This window comes from Thermobia domestica, chromosome 11 (assembly GCF_964235325.1).
Source record: "Thermobia domestica chromosome 11, izTheDome1.hap1.1, whole genome shotgun sequence".
Taxonomy (NCBI): Eukaryota; Metazoa; Arthropoda; class Insecta; order Zygentoma; family Lepismatidae; genus Thermobia; species Thermobia domestica.
The window spans coordinates 251,412,679-251,438,338 of record NC_137464.1 but is presented as its reverse complement, the minus strand read 5'-3'; the positions used below and the strand labels follow the sequence as shown (position 1 = coordinate 251,438,338).

At 35.2% G+C, this 25,660-nt stretch overlaps 1 protein-coding gene across 1 annotated transcript in view; it reads right to left on the bottom strand.

Annotated features, from left to right (window-relative positions):
* Positions 1-18,371: 18,371 nt before the first annotated feature.
* The window catches only part of LOC145664923 (uncharacterized), a 99,587-nt gene continuing 92,298 nt past the window's right edge, over positions 18,372-25,660 (bottom strand). Inside the window, exon 6 of the mRNA XM_081732027.1 lies at positions 18,372-19,022. Coding sequence (XP_081588153.1) covers positions 18,844-19,022 — 179 coding nt within the window. The 3' untranslated portion in view covers positions 18,372-18,843. The remainder of the gene's footprint in view (positions 19,023-25,660) is intronic.

The window sequence follows — 25,660 nt, the reverse complement described above, 5'->3', positions numbered from 1 at the left end:
AAAAATTCTAAAAAGATACGTACATACAATCTACACAGAGTTATTTGAAGAATAAATGCTTTTTGAGAGCACACATTGTAATTGTAAAAGAGCGTTGACTTCAAAAAGTTTGCACATCATTGATTATGCAAGTAAGTGTGATACTTATTTTATCACTGGAAAAGGCATTTCTGTTGAATTTAATAACATGTTAATACATATATATAATTTTATCAATGTGTTCCCACAATATCTTAATAATTTAGTCCTAGGATTTATGGCATTTGTGAAATTGATCCTTAAGGCTTTCCAAATAAGCGTTTCATCCCGATTTTTTCTTTTTCTTTTCTTTTTTTTTCGTAAAACGTTAGGTCTTACTGAGAAGTTTTAGATTTTAATGTGTTCTGTTGCATTATGTGAAAACCCATAACACTGATATAGTACACCAAATGAAACCTAAAATAGTCATAGCTTCAAAGATGAATATACACAGATATATATATATATATAGTAGTCATTAACATGGCCTATTTCCTATTTTATTTAGAGAAAACGCCTAATATTAAAAATGTTGGTTTGTAATTGTTAAATATATATTCTATAGGTCCATAGTAACATTATAAATTTTTCAGTTTATTTTTTTATATTCAATAAAATTATTAATTTAATTTTTTTGCAAGTTTAATTTACCGTTTTCTTTTGCTCTTAAACATATTTTTTTAAAGAAACAATACATAAATTTGCTTCCGGATACGTTTCCTGTTGGAAAGTTGTTGTAAGCACTTTTTGAATAGTAATAAAATGTATTATTACATTTTCAGTTGGTCTGTCAGCATGACTTTAAGAATAACAACAATAAAGTATTTACTGGAAATAAATCTGAATAATAAGCTGGGTGAATATAATTTGCGTCATGTCATTAGTACAAGTATCTCTGCAATTTAAGTAAAAATAAGTGTAATAAAGTATGGTGCGAGAGGTAAAAGTTTTATCATATGCGGAACATGTTAAAACTTGTTCTTTTAAAGTTACAGCAATTTTTTAATGTGTAAATACTGATGTAATCCGGGCCGGATCCAGGACTTTTGACAGGGGTGCACCAATAACTACCAAAATAACCAATCACACTGAGATTTTTCGAAGTGACATGTGACAATTCTTTACCCCTGACAATGCTGATGCATTGAATGGAGGGGTATTTTAAAGAGTCGCAAGTGTCATGCAGGAAAAAAATACTCTTCTCTCCTGCTTGCTTCTGTTTTCTTCCCTGCTTGAGAAATGTTATATTGTTTTGCTTGGTGAATTCTTTTCCTTCAACCTACAAAAAAATTAATTTAAAAACTATTGCTTTTACAACATTTCGCTTTCTTTAAGTCTCAAACAGAAACATGAACGCAGAAAGTTTCGGGAAGTGTTGCTGTTTTCATTTTAGCTTCTCATTTTAGGTAGTGTATATATCAACGAATGGGGTGTAACCCCCCCCCCCCTAAATCCGGCCCTAGATGTAATTTAGCTTTTAACTTAATAGATCATATTATGTACGAAGGAATATTGTAAATAGTTTTGAGGAAACTTGGAAGTTTAGATAAGACTTCAAACATTAACTGCAAAGTCATATAACTTTTTTTTTTTTTTTTTTTTTTTTTTTTTTTAACTAATGTGACGTTACCATTAGTGTCTATAAATTGTACAGTAAGATAGCGTATTCAAATATATATATGAGTCAATATTACGACTGAGAAAGTGAATCAACAGTTTGTTGGTTTGTAATTGGCGAACACGTAAAGTATTTAAAGATAGTGATGTAGATCCTTTGGATCAGATAGTTTTTCATTACGAATAAGTGTTTTTAATTTCGTAAATAATTACGAAGAAAAAGTATTCATTGCACTGTAGATTGTGTTGTTTTTGCATTATATGCATTTTGTTAATAGAATTTCATAATGATATTAATAGTACTATGTGGTATTTGCGTAAGAGCTGCATAATTTGTAGAATTAGTTATTGTGTGTTTCACATTACTCTGTTTTCTGTTTTTTTAAAAAGTTATTTAACATTACTTTTTAAAATAAATAAATAAAAAAAATACATCGTGTGGTGTGTGGTGTGCAATTACATTCCGTTGAAATCTGTGGCCTAATGTTTTATGGTATTTCATTTTTTAAATATATAACTCGTTTATTAATACTTGAATAATTCTACTCTAGAATATTTTAATGATCATACATGGTTTAATATGTATATTTGTAAAGTGTGGAATAACGTGTTTGTAGTATTATAATGTATGTGGAATTGATTTGTTTTTGCAGGGTACAAGTAATCTAGGCTTATGCTTTAAATCAGGCTTATAGTTAGCCTAAAATTGTAAAATGTTTCGGTTAAAATTTAGGATTAGAAGACAGAAGATATTTCAGAGTTATTGTAGTTCTTCCTTGCTGAAGAATTTGGAGTACTATATTCTATATAGAACAAATATATCTTTAAAACTTAAAAAAAAATGTTGACGAAGCTGGTGTTCACATGAAATTCAGTCACGATGTTAAGTCGAGCATTCATAAATGAACCATACAGATCTGACCACAAATAACGATCTTTAGGGTAGAATAATAAAATGTAGAGCCCTCTATTTCTCTTCAGATTATTTCAAGTTAACATTGACATTTCAACTTCACCCACATCTATCACCGTCTTCCTTTTATTGGCTTCAGGAGATTGTTTCTAAAATAAACTGTAGCAGCAATTCTTAAGCTGTGGTACGCAGACCCTTAGGGAGGCCTTCAGCGTATATTCGAGAGTCCGTAAGTCAGACTAAATTTTATTTAACTTTATTATGAAAAATATGAATTTCATAATCATCAATTCATCAATCATGTGCAATATATAATGAAGCTAGTTTGGCAACATGAAAATATTTTCTTCTATTAAAGAAACGGTTAGTGGTACGATAAAATGCATATCACATCAAAGGGGTCCTGGAAATCACAAAGTTTAAGAACCGCTCTACTACAGTTTTACCGTGTTCTCAGCCTTAAGTAAACATTACTATCTCAAACTACATTCTAACATTTTTTTTTTTTTTTTTTTTTGTAACAAATTCTTTTTTTCAACACTGAACATTGACATGAACCAGTTGACAAATCATTAATATAAACAATTGTTACTGGGCCTATACACAGTGTAAACTATTTCTTGAAATGTCCAAGAAGAGATTATGCAAGTATTTGTTGTTCTAGGAAAGCATATTCTTGTAGATTCAGAGTTAAATTGAGCTCATGACACAAAATAAAAGTCTTTTTTGATCTATTTAAATATTTCGTTTTGCAAGTATTATTCAAATATCAACATGGTCGTCTTTATTCTAAATATTCTTACAATTACTAGTAAGTTACTTGTCGCAAATCTGAGGAACTTGAGTACATTAGGTTCCCCCCGTAACCAGTTCATGTTGACTTTTCACTGATTTCTCTCTTTGTTCTCTTTTGTACCACGGCCTTCATAATATTATTTCGTATCGAACAGTGTCCTAATCAGGTATTTACTTTAAACCCAAATCCAACAGTAAAATCTGCTTAAATTTAGGCTTTTGACGGATTACGCAATTAAAGATTCTGGATACTTTTGACTAATTGAATCTTAAGAAAATCGTCCTTGTATTGGAATATAGGTTTCATACACAGGTTATGGGATTGAGTAGAAAAGTGCTTTATGAACATGGTTATTGATATCTTAGAGTGTAAATGTTACAGGAGTGTGATCTTTCAAAGACTGACAAACTATTTGTTAATTTTGAAAGTAAAATAAAAATTTTCTGTGTGTAAAAAGTAATTCTGTAGTTATTAAGACTGTAGACCATTAGCAATACCATTTTATTGTAACCCATTGAAATAAATGCGAAGTCTGATTCTGCTGATATACACTAATTCTGTACATTTTTTAAATAAAAAATCTTATATTGCTTATAGTTCTATTTCTTTTAGATCAATGTTAATTTAGGTATTATTAATTGTATATTTGCGGTTTTTTTTTTTTTTTTTTTTTTTTTAAACAGAGCATATAAAAACATTTAAGAAATAAGTTAAATTCTTTCCTCATTTCAACAAAACAGTTAATTGGATCAAAAGATGCAATATATTTCAATCAAAATTTTCTTGTACGCCTTACATCTCAAGAACTACATATAGTGTAGCCAAGCCCAAACTGTCACTTTACTCAATATGATGTGTTTATTCTGTAAAACATACAAAATTCAATTTAGGGGCTGTTCAAAAATTCTGTGGCCCCTGATCCAAAAACTAATTATTGACCAAGATCGCAATCTTTTGATTTTTTTTTTTAATCATTCTTAAAATTCTTGTTTTCTCTATAAATCAGTGGGTTAGAAACCAAGATGGAATTGGTTGTTTACAGTTTTAATGTCAGTGTAAATAGATATTTTGAGAAATATTACGAATTTCTGTATTCTCTCTGTAGTTTAGAACTAAAAAACAATATAATGTTATTCAACACTTTTGAAAGTACACGTTTTTGGAAATACAGTATTATAAGATCTATTAGGGGTTGTATACTTGTTTTAATTCATGTATGACGTGTACTATAATTTAAAAAAGTTCTCGTGAAATATTTTTTATCAAGTGCCTTTGTACACACTGGACTGTTTACTGTTCTAATTCAATTATTACTCAATATATTACAGCTGCTTGTTCTGTTTGTCTGATGAATTTCTAATATCTAAATGTATTGTCACTGCTTGGAATGAGGCAGAATCACATTGGCATTTTTCTTCTATCTTCGTGTCATTTCGAGGCTGACCGTAGTAATCAATTAGTTTAATAATGTTGTCAGCTCCGAACACTTAGATACTATAATTAGTTGTGCTTAATCACATGCTTCGCTGTTAATGGCGGTATCTTAAGAGCAGGCTTGGCATTTTGATCGATTACTTAAGATCGGTATTGCAGAAGTGAAGGACGGATAAAGGTTTTGCATCGTTTCGCTGGGTACACAAGAACGACTGGGTGCTAATTTGAGAACGTGATAGGGGATAATCAGAGGTTAATCTGTAATTGTACAAATATACAGGGGAACTGAAGACCTCTGGCGCCACAGTTCAGTATGCTAGTCGTATGGCCACAGAATATGTAACTGACAATTAGCATTTTCAAAACGTTTTGGTACCCCCTTTTTGTGGGTCGATTCAAGCGCAATCCGTGAAGGGACTGTTTACAAATTCTAGGTCAAATCACTTTGCCATTTTCTGGAGAATCCAAATGTGCAATAAGAAATGGGGATTCCCATTTAAAATTTTAAAGTTATCTCCCGTACCCCCAAAAGGGGTGGGGATAGGGTGTTGCGTTTGGTATCATTGAATAGTTATCTCAAACTGTTTAACACTGTTTGTTTTGCTGATCTGTACATTTCGCGAGATATTGGATCGTTTCGGGACTTTTTCCTCACCCTTTATATCGTATGTATTACTCATAATATTCACTCGTTACAAGTATGCGTTACTTATCACAAAATAGTAAAAACATTACTATAAAAGAAGCAAGTAAATTATAAGCATCACCATTAGTGCTTCGTAAAATAGCGAAAAGGAACAAAATAGAATTTTGAGGAAGAAGATATGAGTAGCCGAGTTAGGCGCCATTTTGAAGAAATTATCGTTTCAAAACTGCATGACGCTGTACGGGAAGTTTTACATTTACTTATCTCCTTTTATTGTTTTCTGAATTCTTCGTCATCCTTATCTGATAAAGAAGTTAACGAAAGTATCTTTTAGTGTGTTAATTGCTTTGCTATCTTTTGAGAAGTAACTTATTTTTCATCTCCCCTGTGTTTATCTGAGAAAATTCAATAGGTTAATGCGTCATAAGTATTCTGTATGACATGGTCTAATTAGGATATTGTCACACAGAACAAACAAAGATTCTGACAATTTTAGTTTCATGAATTCGAGATGATCAAAAATAAAATTGTTGGCATTCTCGCCTGTCGTTGCGCCAACATAATGTTTGTGTGGTTCAGGTTCTACGTTTGAGTGTAAGGTCGCGTCTCAAGTAGTCCTAATGCTCAAAAGCGAAGTTAAAGTCCACAGAAACAAAGAATAATGGTTTATTGTAATTAGAAAAATCTTTACAATATTCTGGTTTAAGTGAAGTGCAGATTTACGAAATACCATAAAAAATGTACATTTTACTCTTAAAATAAGTGACAGCACATAAAAGAGGGATATGTAAATATTAATATCTACCGGCGCTATACCTCCACAAAATGTAAGAAGGTTAAATCGTATATTTACGAGATTAGGGTCACTAATATGAAACCATTACAAGTGCTATGAGAAGTCGTTTATCTGTTGATAATTCTGAGTACTTATAATAATGCTCATAGCAAACAATTTATTTCTGTTAGGAGAGTTATTTCTTATATGTTATACAAGTTGAAACACTGGGAAATCTACATTAAGATACCTGTAAATACAACAATCAACCACGATCAAAGATCATGGAGGTTGCACGCCAAGCACCAGGTGACAAATAGTGTTGAATAATATACACTGTCTATATAATTCTCTCAGCACCTTCCAAACATTTCGTTTTCAGTGAGGCTTACTAAAAAACTTGTATTGCGCAGAGCCAACACTAAAGAAAGAAAGTAAACGTTAGGTAAATTCTAATATGTCAGTTGTGACTATAGTTCAAAATAAAATCTTCATTTACTCCATATATCCTCCGTTGCTTCGCGTCTCCCTCCTACGGACGCAAGCAATCTGGTTCATCCTGCCTTGAACCGGAATAAATACAATTCTTGCTTATTCCATAGGTTGGTGTTGCTTTCGCATGAATAATCGCTTTCATAACATATTAGTTTGCAAACATGTCGACCTGTCCGTGTGCAATTATTTGGCATGCAAAGAAAATGACAGAATATAAAAGCAAGAAAAATTATGTAAAATATTTTTTTTTTCAACTTGACATCTCGTAAACGAGATCTTAAAAAAATAATAAATCATCATACTGGATTAATTACTAATTGTAGGTTCCAAGAAATACTAATACGTTATCTCCTAATAGCTATGTCTGACTTTGTAGGTTCAAATCAATAACTGAAGCACCTACTATTAAGTCGTGACTTCCCTAATAAATATTTTCCATGTCTGATTATCTTTGTCCGTAAATCATTCTTCAACATTCCGTTGTTTCTAATAAGAAGAAATCTCAAATGATCTGTACCCAGCTACCAAAAATTATTCAGCCACAATGTGATGTCAGAAAACTTTTAATCCATGATTATTAACAAAGCATCTAAGTTACCAGAGCTTGTAACTCAACTTTCAAGCCACAACATTATCATCTTAGGAACGTAATTACATCCCAACAGTTATACGTGAGAAGACATTACTGTATACACCATACATCATTTGGGTACAACAGTTCTCAGTTCTAGGCCAAATAGTGTCAAAACTTAGTTACTTATATTAAGACAATCATACTAAGTTTTGGAACATGAAATGGAATTATTCTTTAGGGTAAAGGAGAGTGAAAGATGGAATGAGAATCTGGAAAGAAACTGGAAAACTCCGAGAAAATCTATACATACAATATTGTCCGCCGCAAACTCATGGCCTGGCCTGGACTCGAACGGGGACTACTCGCGTCAGAGATGAGCGCTCTATTATTGAGCCACCAAGCTCGTGCTGATTTTTGGGCTCGTAACAAGCAAATACAGGTTTTACTTTCGGACTTAGCAACCAATATTTTATGAAACGCATACCAAATAATTATCAATAAAAAAAATAAATACCCGTTACATTACAGTGTTTAATATTATTTAACTGAAACAATAGATAAATGTGTTATTTTACCATTTTAAAAGTGTAATTCCATATTTTGTATATTTTCCATCTTCTATTGCATTACATGTTCTTTCGATGTTCGGGGTGCGTACGCTGTCTGCTCTTTCTGTAATTGACTCTCTACTGTCCGAAGTAAAAGGTAACGGGGAAACTATCAACTGTAATCAAACTGTAAATGGGATCAAACACTAAATCAACCAGCCAGTACGACTTCTTGTAGATTTGTCGAATAGGTGCCTTATCCTTTTAGAGGACCAGCAGCTCAGTTTAAACTTCCGTAGCTCGGCTCCTAATCAACCTAGAGAGATGATTAGGTCTCTCTCTCTTCAGGAAGAATGAAACTTTCCAACGGTGTTCATTTCATCCACATCAGGGCACCAGCAGCGGAAGGGTAGGGGGAAAAGTTGGATGTTTTTTAGTTCCCCCTCCAAAGGAGCTACAAGCATCAATAAAAAATAAAGGAACATACTATGGTCTGGCGTATGTGAGAACTGTTTTTCTTGCGTACGACAAATAACAACGTTGCCATTGTCCCACAATTGTTTTCAGTTTTTGTTTTTAGTTTTTCTTCTTTTACGGGTTGGGCACAGAAGTTAGCTCGTTGGAATCTGTGTTCCATAAACTAGGGGTATTAGGGCCGCCAATGTAAAGATCTACGATTTTCATTGAAATCTGTCGGTCTTGAAAAGGTAGGACCAGGAGGAAAGTAACGATTTGTAGTAACATGTTAGCAGAGCTCATACATGCTCTGTGATACGAAGTCCAAGCTTGCTTTCAGGAACCATTCATCTTGATTGGTGTGTCATATGGAACAAATGCGAAATGATAAAGTTAAGGAATAATTTCGTACCTTAATGGGTAGAAAAAAACAGACTTTAGATGATCTGAAGCTCCCTAAAATGTATGTTCTCTTGTATGTCACAATTAGTTTTAAATCAATAGCCTTATTTGCACCTTTTACTGATTCGCTGGCGATAAAACTAATAGTTGTAGTAACACAGTAAACATTTGATAACTTGCTTCATTTAAAGGTAAATTTGATTTTTTTTAAAAAAAAAAAAAAAAGATAATGATTCTAGTTTTCATTTCAGGCACTGTCTATAAAAAATCTGTAATTCCAAAACGAATCTGTGTACAAAACATGTAAGAAAGAACTGAGAAAAAATAAAGTTAAATGGTGTACATTTAACTTGTGTAAATGTTTTTTTGTCTTATCCGTAACAGGGTTTCTTTGGAGGTCGTTTCTATCATTAAGCTTTCAGTAGAGAATGACCTGTTTTGTAAATCTTAAAAAAAAAAAAAAAAAAAAAAAAAAAATCGTTATATAATACGGAACAATAACACTAAAAAGCAGTTGGAACTAAAGTCCTGTGTTTTATAATTTATGTGTAATGATACATACAATAATAGAAAGAAAACGTTTCTTTTACTAATACTGCATTTATTACAACACTTATACTTTTTATGAAACACATTCCTGGTTGCAATGAATAGGGATTGTCAAAGTGTGCGCCACTAAAATCCACAAATAGTTTGTTGGCATTTTAGTCATGTACTAGAAAGGGATATACATCTTAATGTTATTTGTTAACAACTCTCGGATAAGTGTGTGTAAAAAATGGCGCACAGTCAAAAATTGCATAACCTTTACAATTCATTGGAATATGTTCGTGCTTGGTTTTATGTAAATTTTCAATCTGAAAAGGAATCAACGAGAAGCATTTCGTCCACAGAGAGAAGTGTCGCACTCATTTCATGTGTTCGTCATTTTCCAAGTAGTGCTTAAGTTGATTGATTGATTGATCAGAATTTTGTCCCATTTTAGCGGCTAGCGGGCTCGCACCTTGGTTTCCAAAGCTGACGACAAGGGCTCAATGATATTGAGGTCTGGCGATTCTGGAAGCCATGGTAGATGTGACATTTCATCTTCGTGCTCGTCAAATCAGTCCTGGACGATGTGAGCTGCATGACAGGGGTTCTGACATCTGGGAACAAAGTTTGCACCAAGCGATTCAGCTGGTCACTCAAAATGATTACGTAGTCCTTGGCAGTGACACGTCCATGCAGAGTGATGATGGGTACGACAGAATACCAGGTCATGGCTGCCGAAATCATCACTAAACCACCGCCATGCTTTACTCTTGGCAGCAGACAGTCTGTATCATACGCTTGTGCTAGCGTTCTCCACACGTAAACTCAGTCAGCAGTTGGAAAAATGTAAAGAAAGACTCATCCGACCAGATGACAAGTCTTCCACTGTTCAATTGTCCAGTTTTTATGGGAGTTGCACCACTCTCCGTATAGCAGCATAGACAACAGTTATGAGTGGTTTGGGTATTGCGGATCTGACATAAATAGCGTGCTTGTAGAGTTCTTTTTGTTTTGACGCTAACATGATTTGTAAGCACTGTATTCAGCTCAGTTGTGACTTTTGGCGCCATGGTGATCTGCTTGGTCACAATCCTATCCAATGTGCGTCTGTCTCTTTCACGCAACTTGCGTCCACGCTAGTGCGTCGCTGATGAGGTTTTTCCGTGACACACGTAGGCAGTAATGATCTTCGAGACTGTGCCTCTTGATACAGTAAACATTTCTGCTACTTTCGTCACAGAAGCTCCCACCATATGCGCACCCACGATTTGCCCTCCTTGAAACTATCAGTTCAAACATGATTCACGATAACCTGCACGGACCGGTCGCTGAACTGTAACTGGCCCAGCTGTTCGATTAGCCAGGTTGTATTCCTCACAGGATATGCCGGAGACCACAGCCACACCTACCATTCAGACGTAAATCGTGTTTGATATGGCCACCTCTTTTATGCCTGGCGTTTCCATATTTTTTGTCCAACCCCTGTACAGTCCACCCAAGTCTTCTGTCTCTTTTAAGGATAGTTATTTCGTGTGCTAATTAGTAACGGCAATGGTTTGCAGGCCCAATTGTATTTATACAGACTGTGGAAAAGAAAGTATTGCAGTTTTCTTTAAACTAGACAACCCAAAGGAGGTAAAGATCGACCATTTTCCACCTATGATAGCCATAAAAGGATGTCTATAAAAGCCAGTACACCTTATGAATATGGAGTTCATTTATTAAAAGTTACATCTATGGAAGATACATATTAAAAATATCCTAGCAAGTCACATACAAAGCATGGTTGTTGATGTTCTGCCAGTGTAGACGGTTTTTCGAATTTGAAACAACAATTTCAGTATGAAGCGCTTTATGAATAATTACACTTCTCACATCAACAAACGTTCGTATAGCGTGGCTCATGGAGTGCCTCATACTAAGATTATTACTGCAAGTTCGAAAAATGTCTAAAGTGACAGAATATAAACAACCATGCTTTGTTTGCGCGGTCCTTTATGTGACTTGCTACATGTATTTTACAAGCTTCAGAGCAAAAACGGTCAACGGTAGCAAGAAGTGGTTTTTGGATGTGGTTTCAATCGTCCCAAGAATATATTTCAACTCCGCCGCAAACGCTTTATTCAAACCGGGAATTACTACCTCCGATTTCAACACATAACTACAGAGCAAACACAGTAACAGATAGCAAGAAACAGTGGTCCCGCCTTAGATTCCCGATGGGGACGCTCGGTCAAAAAAAAAAAAAAAAGTGTAACATCGTTTTCATGTTAGCTATCCTGAGTGAGCTTTTCCTCATTCACACCACACAAATGCCGGGACGATACCTAACATACAAGTCCCATCCCGCTTCCTTCCTTCCCCTGAAGGTGTGCTCGCGCCCGAAGGACGTCACGTCAGCAATGTCCGGAAACTTAACTAAATAACGAAAAGGTTTTTTTTTTTTTTTTAATTTATTTGTGAGTTTAGGTTCTATCTGTGTCCTCATCTCTCTGTTTAGATCGGAAGTGGCGGAAATTCTGGTTTAAATATTGATCCTCAAGAAGCAAAATTGATAATAGATCATGACATAATTCATCATTTCATTTGTGGCAGATTTTAACCCCAAGCTGTGGAGATGATCAGAATACCCTAAATTAACTATAGACTGTGTTTTGTCATAATCGAATAACTTTTACGTTATTTATATTGAGAAAATTTGTTACATGCGTGTGTTCAAACTTAAAATATGGAGTGGGTTCTATCCTTTACTACTGATGGATTGCAACCTCAAACAATAGAGTTATTTCTGCAAGTTGAAAAAAAAAGCCATATACCGAGTTTCATTAAAATCGAATAAGTTTTACAAGGATTATCGTGGAATAGACGGACAGAAATACCAATCAAGTTGAATGGTGGAAACTTCGTTATGCTCGCCTCAATTAATATTGTTAATTTAGTAGACATACGAGTGATATGGAGTAGTGCCATTGTTTCTACTTCGTCTACTAATCCTTCCCGTTGGTCTAGTGTTCAGCACGAAGTCACAAATTCGATTCCCAGATACCTACATGGATAACGTACGCCTGTTTGGCGTAGGAGGCTCAGGTTCGATTCCTAGCGGGAGCTTATGTGGTTCCGATCCCACGTTAAGCTGTAGGTCCACGTCTCGTAGCCTCGCTGTTGAAAAGAGCTCTAAACTTGAACCTGATTAACTATCGATTTCCAGTGAGGGAGCCTTGAATTTAAAAGCACGACGTGGTTCGGAATCAACCTTAAACTGTGGAGGTCTACGTCTCATATAACCCTAGTGCTGAAAAGGACGCTAAATTTAAATTAACTAACTAATATATTCTTCTACTACAAAACTGACTACAAACTTCTGACTTCTAGGCAATTTGCCGTCCGGTGGAATGGCATCATTTCCCGCCCTCTTTCTCCAGAAAGACAAAAATCTTAAAAGCCACGATTTTAATTATGCCACCACATCATGAAACACGAAGGGGAGGTAAGGAGCACTCACACACAGAAAGACCTAAACACTACAAATACAATCTCGTTGCATTTTTCCCTTCAAATTATAATCTATTATGTTAGTGAAAGATAAAGCAAACACACATGCAGAGGAAAGATGGTAAACCTTTTTATAGACTTCAATACGAGCTTCAATCTCAATGTATCTTTTGCAATTCCAGTGCAACTAGCTCTTTTATCTTTATTTCTTGATTTTTCTTCTACATCTGTTAAAAAAAAATTAAATAATGTTTTCACATTCAATGAAAAGGAACTTGTTTATAACAAAGACAAGACTAGTTTTCATATCAAAACTGTGATAACTAACTAAATGGAACAGGTATTCGCTACAGTTCGAGAATTGAATTCTTGTATTTGACAACAATCAAGCAATTCATGAATTCATGCTGGAATTTATTTGACTATTTGCTTTAGGATTGTCCATGTAAACTTAAACTAATACAACCTAAACATGATTTAAGATGTAGTATTCAAATAGGTCAGATTAGAAAATTTAACTACCACATCATGAAGTCTGTCTCCAACAAGATACATTTATTTTAAATAATACGAGTATAGTTACGACATATTTTGTCGCCCTTCGAAACGCGTTGCATATATGGTAGAACCGGCCCTAACTACAGATAACAAATAGTCGATTTCAAACCAACTACCATAAGAAAGCAAAGACTGAACATATATATTTTGTGCCAGCTCACATTAGTTTTTTAAAGCCTTTTTCACTTGGCACTATTGAATCCTGTTGCCACGGAATAACAAACCTAATCTCCGCATTAATTCTATATTCGCGGAGAATGTTTAGAATATGCTAAAAATAGAATAAACACGAATAAATTTTAGATCTAGCAACACTTCCCAGAAAGTTCACAGAATCTCTTTGGCATATTTTGTATACAGTAGAAATGTGTTCACCTTCTGCCATATTCCATGTATCAGTAACGTTGCCAGAAAACATCATGGAAGAGGCTGATATTACTATGCCGAAGAAGCACACACATACAGGGTGGGCCAAAAGTCACGAAGGCGATTCTATTTTTATTGTGAATAACTTTTTTGTCTTTTTAATTAGTTTCCATTGATATTTCACAGACTTAAAATTCAAGGATGAGAGATTGTTTATATTTATGTGTGGAATATAATCTCAGGTAAGTGTCCCCCATTGTGGGTCTCACACATACGGGCCCTGTGTAGCACATGAATTATAACACGGTTAACATTTCTGGCCCGAATGTCCGTATTTCTGCAACGGCATTGTCTCTGAACTGCTGTATTGTTTGTAGTTTGTTCATATACACTTGATCCTTCAGATAGCCCCAAAAGAAATAATCAACCGAAATAAGGTGAGGCGAATGGAAGTGCCAGTTCATGTCAGTGTTTTTCAACATGATGCGATGGCCGAACCTATGAGGCCCATAACCCTAACAGCACAATCACATAGCAGGCATATGCCTATCATGTTCCATCAGGTACATGAGAATGTGTCCAGTATATGCCTTATGCACCTCTGAGAGAGAAATCACATGGATGACAAGTGATAGTCACAGTCTATGTCCGCCCTAGGCACATGCCTGACATGTACCTGGGAAACGTGCCTACTACGTGCCTACAATGTGGTCTTGATCCAAGGACAATCCACTCCTTTATGAAGAGTTGGAACAGGATCCCCCGCATGTGATGATATGGGCTGGCCTGGACAGCAGACGCGTGTTTGGGCCGTTCTTTTTCAACGGTTCTGTGAATCACCAGCGATACCTGGACATGTTGCAGAACTGGTTTGTTCCTCTCTTGGAGGAACACGGAATCAAAGAGATATGTTGGTTTCAGCATGATGGGGCACCAGTCCATTATGCCCTCGCCATACGTAAATATCTTACGGAAGTCTTGAATTGGTCGTGGTAGTCTTGATCTGCCCGTATTACATGCATGGCCAGCACAAAGCTCAGACCTCACCACCTGTGATAATGTGCTATGGGTTTCATAAAGGGCATCGTCGCACAAAACCGTTACGACAACACTGCCGAACTGACAGAAGCTGTGAAATAAGCTTTCACTCAAGTTATAGGCCTATCTGCAATGATCCGCAAAATGTCGCTCAGAACCTGGCGGCGTATTACACTTTGTCATGAGAACGACGGTAGACAAACTTATCCTTTGGATACTTAATGTTTCCTATCTTAATAAAACGTCTCGAAAGCATTGATGTTCATGTCATTCAGTTCTTTCCGTGTAGTTATTTACGTACATTGAGTGGTTTATGTTATTTATTAGAATAAAATAGAATACTTTTATTGTCATTAAGTCTGTATATAGACAACAGACAACACAAGCAGTGGTAATGGGAACTCCCTAACAGCACAATCACATAGCAAGCATATGCCTATCATGTTCCATCAGGTACATGGGAATGTGTCCAGTATGTGCCTTATGTACCTCCAAGAGAGAAATTACATTGATGGCAAGTGATAGTCAGTCTATGTCTGCCCCTAGGCACATTCCTGACATGTACCTGGGGAACGTGCTTAGTATGTTCGTTATGTTCTCCATGCCGTAAGTGTCAATGAACCACAAAATTACTTCCCCAATATATGATAAATCGCCTATATGCGTAATGTGTTTACATTAAAGTGAGTCTAAAAAACACTTTAAAAAATGTACTCCAGAGGGAGCACAAACCACCATCCCTTGGATTACTAGCCGCGTGTCCTTCCGACTTGGCCACGGAGGCGATGAAGACAATCTCGCTTGTAGAGGGATAAATTAGTTTTCATGTATTTTGAATTTGACTAATTAGAGTGCTCCTTTAACCGCGTATATTCGACGATAACCGTTTGGGAACAGATAAAATCTGCTCGCCATGTAATTTTATAACAAAATGACGTGTGTCTATTTACTTTATTTCATGGTTCTTCAATATTCACTTTCAAATGATCGACGACAGTTGCCATCTAATGAAGTTGATGCGTTTGTTGCTTCTAGTGCACAATCGCTTAGAGAAAGAAGCAACAAATGCATCAAATGTGGGAGATGAATTTAGAATACCTAAATATAGCATGCCTAGCACATCTTGTGCTGTTAGAGTATCTGAAACAGTATGCATAACAGTTTGGAAACAGAATATTACAGGTAGACTATATGTCCCAAGTGACGACAGAAAAGCAAATGACTGTTAGAGTGCGAAACTGAGCCAGGTCTATAAATGCTATAATTGTGGTATATAATTGTAAATATCAATTAGGTGTAACAAGTACCTAAAAGTGTAGGTAACTGAAGTACATACTTAACACATGAATATCTTATGTGCCAAGTGTCGAGTACCTAAAAAGTAGCTAGGATACCTAAATGGCACATGCCTAGCACATCCTGTACTGTTAGGGAATGGTGGAGGGGTCGCGGTGGCTCAGTGATACAGTGTTCACCTCTTGTGCATGGGGTCCTTGGTTCGATCCCAGCTCGCACCAAGTGAAATATGTGGAGGCCAAGCACCATGTTCGTGGGTTTTATCGGGGCTCTCCCGTTTCCTCCCACTTCCTTCATTCCTCCATTTCATTCATTTCTCATCATCACCGTCTTCTTTAGCCTAACCGGCATAATCGTGGGTCGTAAAACTCAATTTCATTTAATTTCATTTCCCATAATGGCGAACACCTACTTCAGATTATATTCCACACATACGTGTAAACAATCTTCCTTGGTCTTCATGTCTGTGAAATATCAATGGAAAGTAATAATAAAAGGTTATTCACAGTTATGACGTTTCATTCGCACGAGTTCGAACGACCAGTTTCAGGATGTTGGAACCATTCGCATTCGCAACTTTTCTTTGATTTTCGAAATTCGAAGGACAAATCTACTGGAGGCACTCCCAATTAATTTATATAGTGTTGGGAAATTGGCAATCTGATCCAGTGGAGGCGTTCTAAATCTGAATTATACACTGGTGGAAATGCATTTAAGAACAGCTCGTGTACGTTGTCAGCTTCTAACAAAATTCTTATCAAGAAAACTGGATATATAGAGGACATATTCATCCTAGTTTGTTGGTCCCACCGGAGAGGGTAGAAGGCTCGTCGTGTCTGTGCATAGCATAGCAGAGAGTATCCTGAAGATTATCAGACACGACTACTGTAGCTCTATCGTGAATTTTCTGAATGAAGGGGGCACGATGACTCAGAGGTAGAGCGCTTGGGTTTTCTCCCATTTCCTTCCATCTTATCATTACACCAATTCTTCCATTATCATTCATTTAGCCTAAAAGGCCTAGGCGTGAGACGTTAAACTAAAAGATTTCATTTTATCAGTTGATGATGTATGTGGATCAACTATTACATGAAAACTGATAGCTTATTAAAATATAGTTCATTAAGACTGATTATGATATCATATTAGGAACAGGATAGTATACACCATGGTTAAAATGTAAATGTATCAAACTCATTTATTTTTATTTTACATAGGCCCTATTTTAATTAATGTTTTTAGAGTTGTGCGCATTTCTTGTAAATATAAATCTGTACGTACAGGAACAATATAAAACTAACTGAACCTGCGCTCTCTACACAGCGCATCGTCCACATATGAGCATGAATCTCCTTCTCATTAGTCACAACATCGGTACATGTCCCCACTGGCGTCTCTCGCATGTAAAATTTGGGGCGGGGACATCAAAGAAAGTGATTTAAATAGTAGTACTTGTCCAACCTATTAACTTCGATTCCATTTGTTACCTTTCTGCTTACCTTCACAGATCCCCTAAGGTATATCAAGAACTCGATTACAATCGTTTCACAGCCTGAATATTGTATTATTTCAAATAAATATAATAATAATTATTTATATGTTATTCTGTCGTTAGTAAATAAATTAAAAATATAATATTGAACATTTTGTACTTCAAAATATTGGGGAACGCGTCCCCCTCGCCCCCGCCAGCAACGCCCGTGCATGTCCCTTTACAGACATCTTGATAAAAATCGGCAAGAGGTACCATAAGGGAGAGATTTTTTCGATTATTTTTTTTCAGTATCTCAGACTGTTTACAAGTTTCGAGCCTACTTCCGGTTGGAGTTTCTAATTCATGTATGGTTATTTTTTTTTCTTGTTGCATGCAATATATAATAAGCAAATACACTACACACACAATTAATTATAATGTCAATGATATATAGTGATATATAGGCAAAACACTCTAAACAATAAAGATTTATCTTAAACTGGAGAAATGATTATCCTTCATTATTATAATTTGGCCATGAAACAAACGCCTGAGAGATATGCAAGCTCTGTATACAAACGTATGTTGTTGGAATGTATAACTCGTAGGATTTTTTTAAAAAAAATTCAACCCTTTCAGTGTACCCGAAAAAATGTAATAAAGAAATATTTATTTAAAATAATATTCAGTTAGAGCTGAACAATTTACACAAAATTTGCAATCGATCAGTGAAAACAGCATATTTCTAGAGCTTGTGGTTTCCGAGATATCATTGTGAAAAGATTTGTCCACAAACATACAAACGTCCACAAACATCTAAACCTAGCATTTTAATATATAGATATTTTACGAATAATTATTTGTCAATAGAATATTTTTAAATACCTACCAGTAAATTTTACTTAATAATTCTAACAGCTTGATGACATCAAACAATGATACTAGAACTACTTGAAATTTTTTATTTAACAAAAACACAGAACGCAACATTTTTTCAATCATAAAAAACGGAAACAAAAGAAAAACAGAAATGAGATCAGTAACATTTTGTTCCCCAAAAGTGGAAATCAATACTTCTTCAGAAACTTTAGCCATTTGAACTGAATGGAAACATTATCTGTTGGTGAAGAAGTTCTTAAAAAGAAGTTTGGCTGAATTTTAAATTTGTGTGTGGTCTCCGGTGTATGTGTGAGTGCGTAGGGGGATCAGAATCAACTTCAAAGCGACAAATAGATTGTTTCTCTTCTCTTCTTCTTCTTTCTCCAATCGGTATTTCCAAGAACACAACAACTGTTGACGGTCTGACGCAATGCTCTCTCACACACACACATACAAAACACCTCCTTCGTTCCTTACCTATGACTTCTGCGTTGGTTGGCATATTTCCCTTCGTCTTTGCGGCTGGGAATAATTTTCATTCTGCACGAGTGACGTTAAAGTCACTTGGTTCAGTTTGGCAGGTAACTGACGAAGTGCTTTCAACATAAGGGACTTCTTCCACTATTCCTGATTCCTTCTGGTTGCTTTGTCGTCTCTTCAAATCCAGGAAAAAGTTCATCACAATCATCCACATATAGGCCAATGCGATTACTCCTACAAACATCAGTGTTAATTAGAAACAGTAAATAATGGTAACTCATTAATATTTACATTAAATAGTAAACAAAGGGAAGTGTATATATAGAATTATTTTCTACTTTTACTCACTTTTTTACGTAAATTTCTTTTAGTTATTAAAAACTTCACGTTCAGAGTAAGAATACGGGCATATCTTTATTAAAATTTACAAGTAAAACTTAACTGAGAAAGGAAGAGTACTAATGATTAAGGAACTTACAGGGTGATCACAAAGTCTCGTTACCCCTTCATAAATACTAAATAAGTTTTCCCGTTACCTACTCCTGTGCAAGAATTATCGGACGCAGACATGAATCACAGAGTGAAGGCGTGTGGCACTCCTTCAGACGTTCGACACAATACCAAAACGCGGCAAAGTGATTTTTCCGACGAGTGTGCAATAGGGTGGTCCTTAGGTATATGGGAAAAAATAAATTTTTGAATTTCTCCTGCCGCACCCCCTATTTCTTTTCCTTTGGTAATAGAAACATCATACACAAAATTTCACAAAAATCCATCAACGTTAACCCGTGCCGCAAAGCAGTTGATTTCTGTAAAAAGAAATCCATTTGAATTTCAATGGCACTCGATTTACTGTTTGTCAATAAACGTATAATAATTATCACAAATGTAAACAGAACAATATAAACCTTTGCTCTGTAATTCAGAATTGACTGAGTTTCAAATACAGTAGGTTGGGCATCAATCAGCAAGCTACAAGCATCATGATCATCGTCCGTACATATAGTACTTATAGTAATGCACAGTTCTATGAACCACTGTGGAAAAGATATCTGGATCTATTTCTCATGCCATTTGCTTTGTTAGTAAAATTTACGTGAGTTAGGAATCAATCAGCTAATAAATACAAGTAAGACTGATTAAAAATGATAGTGGCTGATATTCCAAAAAATGGACAAAAAATATATTTGAATTGTAGATGGACTTAACGACAACTTTTACTTTTTACGCAAGGTAGCTTTTCCACATCCAGGAAACAGGTTTCTATAGTATTTCACCACTTACAAAAGGAATTGTTTCTGTCCTTCATTTTTAGTTAGAATTGCATTGTGATCTTTCATTATTTTTCCGCTCTTTCCGCTGCATCATTTGTAATATGCAGCTTATCAACTACTTTTTTCGCGAAAAGAAATTCATCATTTGTTGACCAACAAACCGGATCAAGGTCTAGAAAACCTGTAGAAATCCGAAATCTTTCGAAGAACTTCTTCGTGTTTCCTATCACAAAATCAGCAATTTCTTTTTCTTCAATATCATCTATTTCGCTAGCATGCAGTTCAAATCGCTTCATCGTTTCATATGAACTGTCACTATTTTTAATTTTTTCTGCTAGTTTGTGTTTTGTTCATTATTGATATTCTCGTCAAAAAATAAGTGCTCACACTCCTCTGAGAGGTATCAAAGATGTTAGGAAAACTTCAATAAAGCCACTCTCGAGACATCAGAGTTTATGAGTTTGTACGTTTGAAGGCTCTTTAAAAATTGTAAATTTTCATATGGTGAACGAGATACACTGGGACAAGTAAACCGAGCTTTTACATACAACATAAACCAAGCATTTTAGAACAGGAAAAGTTCACACTACGCAGTTCTTCTTCTTCCCACTCATTTAATTTAAACTGATTACTAAAGATAAATATTTTTAAACATCATAAGGCTTTTCCCATCCACCTTGCCTGATGTACAGCTCCAGGGAAACGGAAAGAAATACCTCCAGGAGGCATACTTTCTACAAAAATTACTGTAAGCTCCAAAAGTTCTCTGCAATGCTTCTCTGCATTTCCAAATTTTGAACAGCAAAAACTAGCGTATCTTTCTTCATATTGCAAAGAACTTAATTAACACTTCGATCAGAAATTCATGTAACAAAATTGTTATGTTGAAATCTCGGCCACTCTTTCTGGAAACGCTTAAAATTGGCACCTCTGGACCGGAAGAATCTGAAATACATTCTTCGAATACACCTTTAATATCAATTCAAAAATGTGATGCGTGCACGGAAGATATAACAGATATTTTTTCAATTTCTGTTCAAGAAGAATACAAGCTCCATTGATACGTCCAGTATTAGAAGAAGTAGTGTCCCAATGCCTCTGCTGTTGCGATTAATATGTGCATGGAGCTCTATCAATCAATTTATAGCGATCAAAAGCAGCAACGAGTCGTGGAGTAATAAACCGTACTTTCCCTCTTCTTCTCGAAGATCCTGTCACTATCTCATCAGAATCTACTCCTTCCATTGGAATTGTACACTGTTTGGCATACATCTTCGTCTTCACCATTTGAATTGATAATCGACTATTCACCCGTTTCGCTCACTTCACAAGTTGTCCTTTTCGCCTTTCAGATATAAGGAATTCCTTGTCCTCTCCTGAATTTGTGTTAAGTCTATAGAATTTGCATACGCTGTATCAAATAAATCGTCTAACATTTCTAAGAAATATGTCTTGTCTCCTCTTCCCTTCACTATTTCCTATACTTGACTTTTGAAACCGATGTCACATTTCATACAATCCAATGAGTTTGTCGATGCTGTGGTGAGTATCCTTGATCGATATTCTTGCTTTATACCAAAACATTTCTGTCTCACTAATTCCTAACCTGGCATTCTCTCTTAAACGTAATTTTACATTCGTATGTTAGAAAAGAATGCACCAAGTACTTGTCTGTTGGACAGTAACTTACAACCCAATATCTGTTCAATCATATTACCAACGAGGTAAATACCACTACAATAACTGATTTCACTACACACTGAACACATAATGATCACTTTGTTCATTTAATTACATATGATACAAAACCCATAACGAAACTTCAATACCCTAAAAATAACAATCATATCAAAAGATCACAAACACAAAACACAAAAGCTCCCATACATGTTACAAATAGTCCAAAATTAATTTATTTATAATAACCGTTTGGGAAGGTTCTAGATTACTGGTCCCCCTAACCGTTTTAATTAAAAACAAAGCTGAGAACGATTTAATTGTAAATGGTCGTAAAAGATAATTGTTTGACATTTATTTATTATTTCCAATTTAATTTTGTTCATAAATCTGCTTTAAATTACACAAAAGTGGGATTAAATAGAAGAATTTAAATCTGTGAAAGTATTGCCATCTACTGAGCAACATAGGAAACTACTATTTTCTAAATCTTAGCCCTATAAAGATTAAAATGTCTTTGCGGCACCATTTATTGTCGTCATAACGAACTCAAATTTACAGAGAACACATTTTTCATTAAAAGGAAAAAGATTAAGGGGTGCGGTCTCAGATATACACAACTTGAGAAGTAAGGACCACCCTAGTGTGCAATTTACAGGAGTACAGGCACACGCAATGTGGTCTTTTGATCCAAGGACAATCCACTTCTTTATGAAGAGTTGGAACAGGATCCCCCGCATGTGATGACATGGGCTGGCCTGGACAGCAGACGCGTGTTTGGGCCGTTCTTTTTCAACGGTTCTGTGAATCACCAGCGATACCTGGACATATTGCAGAACTGATTTGTTCTTCTCTTGGAGGAACACGGAATCAAAGAGATATGTTGGTTTCAGCATGATGGGGCACCTGTCCATTATGCCCTCGCCGTACCCGAATATATTACGGAAGTCTTGGATTGGTCGTGGTAGTCTTGATCTGCCCGTATTACATGCATGGCCAGCACAAAGCTCAGACCTCACCACCTGTGATAATGCGCTATGGGTTTCATAAAGGGCATCGTCGCACAAAACCGTTACGATAACACTGCCGAACTGACAGAAGCTGTGAAACAAGCTTTCACTCAAGTTATAGGCCTATCTGCAATGATCCGCAAAATGTCGCTCAGAACCTGGCGGCGTATTACACTTTGTCATGAGAACGACGGTAGACAGACTCATCCTTTTGACACTTAATGTTTCCTATCTTAATAAAACTTTTCGAAAGCATTGATGTTCATGTCATTCAGTTCTTTTCGTGTAGTTATTTACGTACATTTAGTGATTTATGTTATTTATTAGAATACTTTTATTGTCATTAAGTCTGTATATAGACAACAGACAACGTCAAATGAAAATATACAAGCAGTGGTAATGGGAACTCCCTAACAGCACAATTACATAGCAGGCATGCATATCATGTTCCATCAGGTACTCCCATGCGCAAAAAAATTGCGCGTATACTGTAACTCAAGATTTTTCGCATTTATTCCATTTTCCTTACGTTTATGGGTAAAATTCAGTTATTAGTATGTGGAGATAATAGAAAGCAATCCATCTAAGGAGATATTTCCAAAAAATATAATAAAATAATAAAAATATAAGCAAAAAACAAAATTATGCTCGGTTTTGTGTATACTGGCAACGATGATTTCTAGGGATTTTTTCAGTAGCATATCACAATTGCGGAGGGAATTCAGTAGGGGAATCGAGAAGTTGGATCAAGGAACTGGATAGTGGACTAAAATGTTGCATTTATTGGTTAAAACCTAGTGTGTAGATTGCCTGCCAAATATAAATTAGCTTCTGTAACTAAGATGTCGTACGAAAATATAGAATTAAACAGAAAAACTTTTATCTTAAGGTTCGAAACGATACGCACCATGGTTATGAAGATTATTTCTTTAAAAAAAAAAAGCCAACACAACGTAGCCTCCGTGGTTCGGTGGATAGAGTGGCGGAGTCGTAGTTATTTTATTATTTTGACACCACATCGAATCCCATCCCATCCCATCCCTTTTTATTTTTTTTTTTTTACAAAACATTATAGGAAGTGTATAATTTTGATGTTAATAAGAACCGAAACAATATAATAAGGAAATAATTTATTGGTAGTATCCTTTAATCGACGTATTTATTCAGTATTAGAATACGTGTACTATTGGAAACAGTTATTGTTTTCAGTTTATAGTCTTGCATGTTACTTCCCGTTCTTGAACAGCAGACTTTGGGTTTGTGTGTCAGGAAGAACATACGCGACCTTGACAGTCTGTCCAGTCTTACCCCTTGTTACATCCACCTGATGTTAAATGATCGTTTATGTGTGTGTGTGTGTGTGCTTGTTTTTTGCTTTTTAGAGTATTGACTTTCTCTCTCTTTTTTTTCATATCCACAAGTGCAAGAATGCTTTCGTTGAACGTAACTAAATTATACAGATCTATGTATACGGAACACGAATATTTCCAAATATAGAATGAATATGAACGATAATCATACCATATTTCTACATTATATAGTAGCGTGAAAAACTGATATTAAAATGATATAACAAACAGGCATAAGCTTTTTTTCTAGCATGGCAACACATTAAACGTAACTCATTAAATTTTGGGAATTACAAATTATCACCTTACGTGTCGTTGTATTCCTATTCTTTTTCACGTTCAAGCGACGAAAGATGAAATTGTAGTAATAGTGATAAAAATCGAATTCGAGATTTCAACGAATTCAAGTTTCACGCCCCCATATATCGAAAAAGTGATTTTGATGTCTGTCCATCTGTTCGTTTGTTGGTTCGTCACGCTTTTATATGCATTCAAATAGAGGCCATACTGTTCGACGTATCTGGACCTAAGTCTAGACATGAAGTTTTTATAACACTTTATCGTTTCGAATTCTATATTCTCCGACACATAAAAATAAGGGTAGTTTACTGAAGGATGAAAATTTAAAATAATTAAATTGTTTCAAAAATAGCTGTAAAGATTTTGCTTATTTTTTTTACAAATATAGTTTTAATCATTCCTCTGAAAAAATACGTAAGGTGTAATTTACTGTATGGGATGCGTTTTTTCGAACAATTTTCTCAATCACATTTTATAAATAAATGTATCATTATTAACCTAACAATATAACACAAGTCGTTCGTCCTGTAAACATTCAAAAGGGTAGTTTAGCCTACTCTTCGACGATTTTCCCATTAACGCCTGACCCAATTTTGTTCATATTTCATAAATAAATGTTACATAAATAACCTAACGATATGGTATAATTCCATCATCCTAAAAAGCTAGAAGTGGTATATTACTTTTCGGAGTAAGTTTTACCTTACGATTTTGTGGAGAACGACTCAGGCGATTTTGTTCGTATTTCATAAATAGCATAACTTGTTTGTCCTGAAAAGATACACAAGGGATATTTTATTCTTGGGGATGACTTTTTTGACGATTTCTCAGAAAGTACTCAGACGCTTTTGCTCATAGTTCTTATACAATTATTTCCTTAATAATTCTAATATATGGCATAAGTTATTTCTAACAGAAATATGACCAATGGGTACTTTCCTTTTGGACATAAGTTGCTTCGAACAAAGTTTTCCAAAAACACATGATTTTATTCGCATTTCCCAAATAAATGTTTCAGTAATAGCTGCAGCCTAACACGAGTCAGTTTAAGAAATTCGAGCGAGAAAATTCAGTGCGTTTCATCCGTACCCATTCTTAAATATATTTTTAAATGTTACACCTAATCACAATTTTCCTAACAAAATCGAAACTTCTATTTAAATGTGCCTTGTTGTTGCCAAATGGTTCAAGTCCATTTGTTCTGGATTTGATTCCCGGTGAGAGCTAGTGTATTTTTATCCACCGTTAAGGTATAAGAAATA